This window comes from Crocuta crocuta, unplaced genomic scaffold (genome assembly GCF_008692635.1).
Source record: "Crocuta crocuta isolate KB4526 unplaced genomic scaffold, BGI_CrCroc_1.0 scaffold1468, whole genome shotgun sequence".
NCBI lineage: Eukaryota > Metazoa > Chordata > Mammalia > Carnivora > Hyaenidae > Crocuta > Crocuta crocuta.
This window is the reverse complement of record NW_027531991.1, coordinates 124,428-134,584: the sequence shown is the minus strand read 5'-3', so window position 1 is coordinate 134,584 and position 10,157 is coordinate 124,428. Positions and strand designations below refer to the sequence as shown.

General features: G+C 42.0%; 1 protein-coding gene across 1 annotated transcript in view; it reads right to left on the bottom strand.

Moving 5' to 3' along the window:
* PDK3 (pyruvate dehydrogenase kinase 3) overlaps positions 1 to 10,157 on the bottom strand; it is a 148,276-nt gene that overhangs the window by 39,168 nt on the left and 98,951 nt on the right. Inside the window, exons 3-5 of the mRNA XM_077775057.1 lie at positions 8,571 to 8,642; positions 4,718 to 4,902; positions 3,035 to 3,124 (exon numbers count right to left, since the gene is read on the bottom strand). Coding sequence (XP_077631183.1) covers positions 3,035 to 3,124; positions 4,718 to 4,902; positions 8,571 to 8,642 — 347 coding nt within the window. The remainder of the gene's footprint in view (positions 1 to 3,034; positions 3,125 to 4,717; positions 4,903 to 8,570; positions 8,643 to 10,157) is intronic.

The following is a 10,157-nucleotide window of genomic DNA, read 5'->3' as shown; positions in this document are numbered from 1 at the left end:
GGGCCGATCCGGCGCACGGTCAGACCACGAACACAGGGGCCAAAGGAAGCAGGAGGCCGTGAGGTAGACCAGAGGCATAAACTTCCACTTTCTGTCTTGCAGGTGTCAACTGAACTGCTTTGCACGTCTCTTTAGCTAGTTTCCAGTGCAAAACTTCTGTCCCCGGGAGTGCTGCGAAAGCAAAGACGAGCAGCTGCAGCCGCTGAGAACTGTACAGCGCACTTACGGGGACGAGCGGGGCACGCGGTGGCCTGTGAGCGTGGGACAGGGCCGGTGAGCGTGGCACGGGGCCAGCGAGGGCTGTGCACTCAGAAGCACTGCGAACCACTGGCTCTTTTCGCTCCAAGAGTCAGGGCAGCGGGCTCGTCCTCATCCTCTCCTATGACCCAACTCCCCTTAGCGCTGCTTTCTCTGTGCTCCGAAAAGCGCCACCAGTTGCCTAGAACTGTTACTTATCTAATTGTATCGATTCCTGGTTTAAGTCTCTCTAAAAATTAATGAAAGACTGCGAAGAAACAATGAGATGATGAGGAGTCTTTATCTACAAGCTGATTAATAATTGCGAACATATGCAAAAGTCCAGAGCACACGCTATAATGAACCCTCACGCACCCACTAGTACCCTCAACGGTGTTCAACACATGCCTGGTGTTTTCTGCTAGAATTCTGAAGCAAAACTCACATGTCATTTTATACCACAGGTGGTATTTCAAAGATACCTTTCTAGAAGCTCAGACTTTTTTAAAAAAAAAACATAATCACAACACAGTATCACATGTAAAAACAACAGTATTTCTTGAATGTCAAATACCCAATTGTCTTCTACATGTCCTAAATGACTTTTAAAAATATTTCATAGCTTATGCCAGAAAGGAAAGGGTGCCAATCTATTATATAATCAACGGTATAAACAAGAAGCCAAATGACTTCTACGAGGCCCAAGGACTACTGCTGGGAAACCTGCTTACGGTCCCTACTGGGAGAGAGCCCTGCTTTACGAGCTCTCTCTAGATTAACTCATTTAACCCTGTGATAAAGATGACTTACCAACAGCATCGTTTTACAGATGAAGAAACTGAGGCCGAGAGAAATTACCTAACACATTCAAGGGTGCCCAGCTAACCCAAATGTTCATCAGCTGATGAATAAACAAAGTGTAGTATATCCACAGTGGCCCATTACCCAACGGTAAGAAGGAATAAAGTACTGACCCACATGCAACGTGGGCGACCCTTGAAAACATTCTGCTCCGTGAAAGAAGCCAGACACAAAAGGCTGCATGATGTGTGATTCCACTTATGTAAAGTGTCCAGAAGAGCAAATCAGAGAGAAAGTAGACCCGTGGCCGCCTAGGGCTGGGTAGGGGAGACGACTGCCAGTGGACACAGAGCTTTTTGCCCTGGGGAGGGAAATGTGAGGTTGACTGTGGTGATGAATGGACAACTCTGCACCTGTGCTAAAAACCACTGAATTGTGTGTACGCTTTCAGTGGGTAGATTGTAGAGTATGAGAATTCTTTCTCGATAAAGCAGGTTTTAAAATAGTAAATTATCAAAAGGTTTAAAATCTGTCAAACCAGGGAATGTTTACTGATCATCTTACAGGCATACGCAAAATTCAGTATGAGTCCCAAAACACATGTCAAACACAAAAGCTTATAGTTCGAAAGAAAAGGTACATATTCAGTACACAATCATGTCCTTGTGCTTTCTGGATTTGTGCCTTCTTCTCTACAGGTGGTCCACTACCTGAACCAGGCTTTCTGATTCATAAAAGCTAGTGGGCTAGGAGCTGATGAACACAAACTAGGACAAGACTGATCCCACTCCCCTTCTACCCCGGGGCCTGCAGAGGTCATGATCGACCACAGGGTTATATCTTGGGAGCGAGCACCCTATAGGATTCCCAGGGAGCTGAAGCTGGGCCTATTCACCTTATAACTGAAATCATTTGAGTAAACGTATCCTAATTAAACAGAAGCCCAACAGCTGGTTGGGTATGCTAAGGCCACCATGCAGGGGCCCCCTCCCTGGGTCTAGCAATGTCCAGGCTAAACAAATAGCACAGGTTTTCCTTACCTATGGCTGCAAAGGTCTGGTGTGCTCCCCCACTGGGGAGTCTGCACCTGTCAGGCCATCTCCCCCGTCTCTCTAAGCTCAAACGGCGAAGGCCACTCTGCTTGAGGTGGACTTGAGAGCTTCGCCGAGGAGACAAGGCCTTCTTCTGCCTCCCACTCAGAGACACAGTTTAGAAAAAATGCTACTAAGATCCTTGATGACAAACGGGGAGGACCGTGGCCATGAAAACTTGTGTGTGCTTAGGGGAGATAGAGGAGGGCCACAGTGGGAGATAATCATGTCTGGGAAGGAGCAGTCTGGGGATCTGAGGCTGCACAGAGTAACCATAACACTGAGGGGAAAAAAAACCTGAAAAAGTCTAGGCACCTGGTGGGTCACTTAAAGCCAGGAAGGCTTTGTGGAGGTAACATTTATCTTAAATGCACAATGAGGAAACTGCTGGTCAAATCACAAGTGCCTGGGTCTAGGAACGTATGGCTGTAGGGCTCTGTCCGAGCCCGAGGCTACTCGAACGGTGTCCGTCTCGATGGCCAGTGAACCCACAAAGCTCACATGCCACGCACATGCCCGAACGTAGGGAACACATCAAAACGATGTTGGAATGTTACAAACGTGTGAATTTAGCTGAATTTTATCACACAGATTTAGGTTTCCTGGAAGTTTCAGGTAAGGGTAGCAATCCAAACTTAGAAAGTTACTTAAGATTCCAAACAGTTTAGCGTTTAAGATAAAACTGTAAGTAAAACTGTAGTCAATGAGGCTGAAACTCCCATTGTGAACAGCACTAACTAATTATGCATCTTTTCCTGAACTGTCACATGTTTGGCACAAGTGGCTTGGGCCCACCCTGATCCATCACCCAACAACTTAGCACCATAACGCTATGGCCAAGTTGCCTCAATTAGACGACAATCCTATCTGAACTCCAATCACTAACATTATAGTGATCTCCTTACCTTTCACGACATCAGCCACATTACAGGTGGGATCAATACTTCCGATGTGTTTAGGATGAGCTGGATTAGTATCCCCACCAAACAGAAGGGCTAAACAAACACAAAAGGGAAGGGAGAGATTAAAAGCAAAGCAGGCAACATAGGCTTACAAGTTTTAAAAGGATTGTCTTATTCGTAAGAATCATTTTAGCATCCGCAGTGACTTAAAGCTACAGAACACATTTAATGATGGCTGGTCGGCTCCAATGGACTGCCTGCCGGTTGCTGTCGGCGGGTCCGAAAGCAGTGACAGGTGCCAGGTGTCCAATCCCTTTCTCCCTGGTCCGATGTGACTTGGATGAAAAAGTTATTTTCATCCTTAGCCAAGTTTACTCACCTTCTCAGTACCTCTCCAGACACGGATTCCAACATTCAGGACACAGTTAGAAAACGTGGACTGCACTGTTAGTGCAGCCTTGCAAAGCATCTCTGCTGTGAGTATCTTAATGCCTTCATTACAGAGACTGGTCTGCAAAGCAGCCTGCACAAGCAGTCCCTGTTCGAGTATCTTTGTGCTCATTCTTAAAAGTACATTCAAAGAGTTTCACAACACACAGGATTTGCAAAAGTTTGCTTCTGAATAAAAGCCAGAAAAAAGTCATCTGAATCCAAATGTTTATAGGTATAGTTACTTTCAAATCAAAAAGAAATTGGGGATAACTTAGATTCCACAAAAGAAGAATGCTTAAATAAAGCAGGGGAGATTTTAAATTATGAGAAATGACAAAATTAAGGGCATCAGGCCAATACCTAACGTTCCAACTGACGGTGTACAAGCTTAATCAATGACCCCAAAACACGTACATGTATATGTACCCAGACGTATTTAGGTCAAAAATTATGTAAGTAGTTTAAATCAACAGTAATTAGGTTCTTTTTTTCATTTAAGTTTCCTATAAATTGTCATACATTCCTATTTTTAAAAGATATCCATTTGGGACCAACCCACATGTATTAATTATTTAACATTCGCTTATCCAAATGAATTAGTAAAGATGTTGTGCTTATTTTCTGGTGATTTAGACCCTAGACATGGAGATGCTTTTTTGCAACAATTATGGGATCAGGCAAAGAGACAATGCTGAAGATGAGCCCAAACTTTTTTTGTCACGAGAATTAGTTTTTTTTTTTTTTCTTATCTGTGTATCATCCCGATGAGTGGACTAAAACTCTGCATGAGGTTATGGTTTAGCAATTCACTTAATCTGATTTCAGGGAGCACTATGAAATTAAAGATCAATTGCCTTAGATTGTCATAATTCCCATTCAATATTCCCAGGATCAAGGTTTTTAAAACCAAAAAGGAGATCACGTAACATCCTAAGCAAGGAACATTCTCTGAGAGCATCCTCCCAGAGACACATCAAAGTAGTGCCTTGCCTTCCCTAGAAAAGTACCGGCAGAGGCTTAAAGGGCAAGCAGAGCTCCTGTCTCTAACAGGAGCATCAAATTTCACAGATTTCTTTTAACCAAGAAGACTACTGAATAGCTTTTTAACAGACAGGATTTACTTAGGAAAAACTAAACTAGAGATCTCTATGTACAAAAATAGAGTTCAGTACATTCTAAATAAAGCAACAAGAAAACACTGGGGAGAAATAACTCTGGGTACCCATTCAAAAGCGGACCGAAACCACAACTTACTGTGCTGGTTAATAAGCATGCGGAAAGAGATGCGGTTGGTATAGAACCGATCCAGAAAATACTGGATGTTACTGCTAACAAATGGATCAAACCCAAATTTCTCCTTGTATTCAATCACTCCTTGTGCCATTGTAGGAACCACATCATTGTGTCTATTTCTGACATTAATCAGAACTTGTAGAAAGCTGTGTGGGAGGGAAACAAAAAGTGGTCAGTCTTTATATTTCATGGGCTGATGCATAAACTTCCCAGCTCTGTCTCCGGGTTTTATATGTGCTGGTATTTTTATAAGTAGAGACATAATCATTACAGGCTACAAGAAGTATTCATGAGAAACTAAACTATTACCCAAGTTTTTGCGTGAAACTTTCTATTGAGATTCTTTTGAAGACATAAAAAGTAAAAGGGTCTAGTAAAAAAAAATGCTCAAAGAGCTTTTTAGGAACCCAGTGATTTCATGGAAAAGTGATCACATATACTACAGGTTCTATAAATGTTTGGTGGATAACTGCAGAACATATTAATATTTCTTCTGACAACATGAGGATACTCTCCCTAAATCTCCAAGGATTATAAACTCTAAAAGCAACAGCTTCCATGAATAAATAATGCGAAATTTTTTAAAAGCAAAATTTTGAAATGAATTTCTCATAGCAGTAAAACAGAGTGACGAAATGTAGATAGAACAAAAGCAATTAAAACAAACCTACAAGTGTTATGGTATATTACTATAAAGAAACGGAGGGGAAAATATATACTAAGAGTGGTAACTAAGAAAAAAAAGACCAGTCAATGGAACCAAATAAAAAGCTCGGAAAAAGGCCAAAGGGCAAGTAAGTATGTGTACATAAAAATTTAGCATATTGAGAAAGTGACATTCCAAGTCAGCAGGGAAATGATTAAATTAGTTGGGACAGCTGGCTAACAATTTAAGTCACATCCCAATTTCAAGCCTTAAGCCAAAAACTTAGTTAAGAGAGTTAAAAGTGAAAAAATGAAATCACAGAAAAAAGAAAAGAAAATCAGGTGAATAAGTATACAGTATACCTTGGGGTAAGGAAGGCTGTTCTAAGCTTAATACCACAGGTAGAAACCATGAAGAAACCAATGATAGGACTATGTAGAATTTCAGCAATGTTAAAGGGATACACATTATAAAGTAAACACACACACACACACACACACACACACACACACGGAAAACAGGGGAAAATACATTTGCAAGAGCTACTACCACCCTTAATAAAGGAAAAGCTGAGCACCCCAACAGAAAATGAGGCAAAGGATTTGGGGTCAATGGGAAATCTACCGCAGAGGAAATGCAAATGCCAATAACTTCCCCTTCAAAACAGTAATAGAAAGGCAAACAACGCAATACTATTCTCCACTTAGCAAACTGGCGAATAATAACCAGTGTCATCTAGAGCATGGGAGCATGACTGATGCATTTCTAGGGGCAATTTAGCAACATGTATCAGGAGACCAAAGAGAGTCATTCCACTCCCAGGAATTGATCCTAGGAAAATAACAGGACAAGGCCAACAGCTGTATTTAAGAGCTATTCTTTAGAGTCCTGTTTAGAGGAGCAAGAAAAAGACAAACTATTCTAAAACTCAATGACAGGAGGTCAAATCACATGACTTATCTGTAGATGGATCATTCTGAAACCATTAATAATGGTATTGAGATCTATAATGCCCACAGTTATTTTGTAAAACACTGTGCACATATAAAAATATGGATGCCTAGGAAAAAGTATGGAATGGAAGGAAAATGTTAACAGTGGCTGTCCCCTGGTAATGGAAATTTGGAGTGACTTTCTTTTTACTTATCTGAATAGTCTCATGTTTCTCAGTGACGAAATAAATACTCCTGTAACCAATACATACATACAAAGACAGCAAAGATGAATAAACCAACTTTGAAACGGAATGGAATGGTCATAATTATTCCAAAGACATTTCAAAACGGACAGTTTGTCCTCTACATAATGTTCTTAGTTTGTCCTCTACATAATGTTCTTTCCAACGTATTTAGAAATTAAGTATCACTAAAGCTAAAGATTTCATTACAGTAGAGAAGCACCTCAGCTGGTCAGAAGGAAGGAGACTTGCTTCAAGGGCTCAATTCTGAGAAGCTTCCCTGGTCTTCCGGGGCTCTTCTTAACTTTATCATTATGAGAAATAAGCTTGTTCTCAAAGCTGCTTTCACGTCACTTAAATGATCTCCCTGCCAGGGACTACTGTATAATCTCTCCCGGACTGGAAAAGGCTCCTACCATGAGTAAAGCCACTCGCTCACCTTCCTTTCCTTTCTTCGCCAGGAGCAGTGGGCTTCTGAAAACCCAACTATCCTAACTAGCTGCGTGAACCCGGGCAGGCCATCAAAACTCACTGAGGGAGAGTGATTATTACTATGATCGCACACACGCTGGATCCAGCACTTGGCAGTTTCCAAAGTAGGCTTGTGTCCATGAGTTGCATCTGACAGATAACCTGTTCCAGAAACGGAGACAGGATTCTGGGGAACATACAGCAGCAATTTAAAACTATATACTTCCACAAATCTATACCCTACAATTTGAAGCTAGAGAAGTCATCCTAATTTTTAGGATGACAGCAAAACAAATCGTTACTAGCTAATGACTTCTGAGAAAACAAAGCTTCTAGATTCGATTCATTTAATTTCAATACCTTCAATGGCAGCAGTGGCTTCTAGCATTGAAAACACTACATCCGGGGCTCTAATCCAACGCCTCCCTTCCACAAATCACAAATCCATTAACAAAACACCTAGCAAAGCATAAAACGGGTCAGGATTCTTCTCCCTTATATTCTAATTTACAACTAAACTGGAGCTAGCTGCTCAAGGTTCAAACCGACAGTTCGGGCAGGACGAACGTTGTAAAGAATGATGTACTAAGGAAATGGAACAATGACCTAGGGATCCAGCTCTGCTACTCGCAAACGTGACCACTTGGGGCAAGTCATTTCACGTCTCTGACTTCAGCTGCCTGAGCTATACAACCGAAAGGGCTGGTTCAATGCCTCAAGCTACAGTTGCTTGCATAACACAATGTTTCTTCGTTCTTTTTCTGGAATGCCTATATAAGGCGCTCGGTTTGTAACAACTATGCGGACCAGGCTTCTATGTGGAAATTCTTCAGCACAACAGGCCTGCCTTGTGTGTTCACTCGTGTGTACATGAAACAGGAGGAAAGTGACGTGAAGGGGATACTTAATTTCTCTTAGGGTAAAAAAGAAAGCCACACTCAGAGCTGGGGTTAGTGTTTTTCAGTTAAATAAAAATGAAAAGATAAAGATGTTTTCCATCAGCATGAGAATCAGAGAATTTAGCAGGCTTCATGCATAATAGCAACAAGAGAAGTCACGTCATTATATTAAAAGCACACTCATTTATGCTGCTCCAAAATAAAAGCATTACAGGTTTTCTGAGCTCAAATGTTATATCGCACTGAAAATTTAAAAAACAACTGTAAAGGACTGAATTGATAAATTCACGTCTCTATAGAGGCCACCGCATTCTTAAAGCTACCACTAGGTGGAACATTTACTGCAATATTTATAGTGAGGGGCCTGTGCCGGTTCACATGGAGTAAAAGGAAGAAATGCATCACGAAACAAAAGTTGAAGTCATTGTTCCTTTTGTGCTATGTACAGTTCTTAACCCAAAGTATTTAAAAATGTCACGTCACGTTGGTACCCATTAGCATACCTAGCGCTCTCGTCCAAATTAAACTTCTTGGTTCTTAATGACACAAGTTCTATTTACCAAAAAAACATTTTTTCTCCTAGATGTTTTTACTTTCAGGTAAGTTTGGTACCATACTTACTTATCCAAGACCTGTGGATCCTCAGGGCTCCTATTCTCATATTCTAGGAGTTCAAGGAAACTCTGCATATACCTAAAAAAAAATATGAATGACTGTGTTAACTGCCTACCCAACATCCATTCCTCCTTTCCCACCTTGTAAGAGCAGCTCAAACACTCACGCAGGTTTCCACCCTCCCCCTGTCCCCCCATGCAGCCAGGGGGCTGCGGGGGAGGCCGATGCCATGCAAAGCTCCTAGGTGGCCTGATTCTTCTCTTCTCTGGGTAATGATATTTTTCTCGTCACTGATTGCTAACTAGTCCAAGAGGCTGGCTCAGGAATGGGCTTACTGCCTCAGGGCAGGCCAGTAAAAGAGAAGCCACAGTAGAGGTGTTTGGGAAAGAAATTACCTTGCTCTGCTGTTCATACAGTGTGCTTGCTATTTGGGTGTGAAGCCTGGAGATGTTGCAGCTATTCTGTCACCAGGAGGAAACCCAGCCTGAAAATGAAGCTAATGGCGTGCAAAGCAGGGTCTGAATAACCTCACGAATCTTTGAATCGAACCAACACCACAAGCTCATCCTTATGGCTACAGGAGTCAATTTATTGTTTCATTGGGTTTTCTGCTACTCACAAACATATTCTAACTGGTACACCAAATCTACAGTTTGACTAGCCAAAAAGTGCATGTATACTGTAAGGAACACGTATGTGATACCAAAGCACATGACAGGAACTTGGAAACTAGGAAGAAACGTTCCGTCTCAGAGTTAAACCAATCTCATCAATACTGCATCGGAGGAGAAGGAATGCCTCTTAGGTCCTCAGAAACAGCTTCGGGATTAAAAATGACTACATATCTCAATCAGGGTCAGTACAGGAAATAATGTGTCCAAAATAACTATCTGGAGAACAGAGAAAAATGGGATTGAGAGAGGCACATTGCTGGAGCAGCTGTATTCAGACAGAACCCGCTGGACCTGGAGGGGATTCAGAGATGCCAATTACTCAGACGTGCGCCATCTCTGCTTTGGATCTGAACATGCCCGGAAAGAATTATCCCTGAATATAATTATTTTGAACAATTAATTACCACTAATCCTACTATCCAGCTTCGGAGACAGGATGAGGGTACTCCCAATAACAAAAACTGACTGTGGAGCACATAAATACATCACCAGGAATAATGTGCTATTAATCAGCCTCACTTGAACTCTGTAACAACGCAGGACATTACAAGTATGTGCATCTCTGGATGTATTTTTTAAAAGCATCCGGGCACATCAGGCTGCAGGTTAGGTACTGTTGAAATCATCAGGTCAAACCTCCCAGAGAGGCCAAAGTCAGCCATAGGCGATGAGGCCTCTGTCACATGCCAGCAGGATTCTAGGGAGGTAACCCGTCCTTTCCAAAGGGGTACTTCATTTAAAGAGCCACATCACAAAGGGAGAGGAGCCAAAGATCACGCGGAGCCACCCAGCCCGAAAGCCAAGAGAACAAAGCAAACACGTTCTATCGACGTGGGCTTTGCAGCCTATTATAGGTAAGAGTCACTTTGAAGAGGAAAAGGAAATGACAGCTAAGAACAATGTATGATCCTAAACTAGA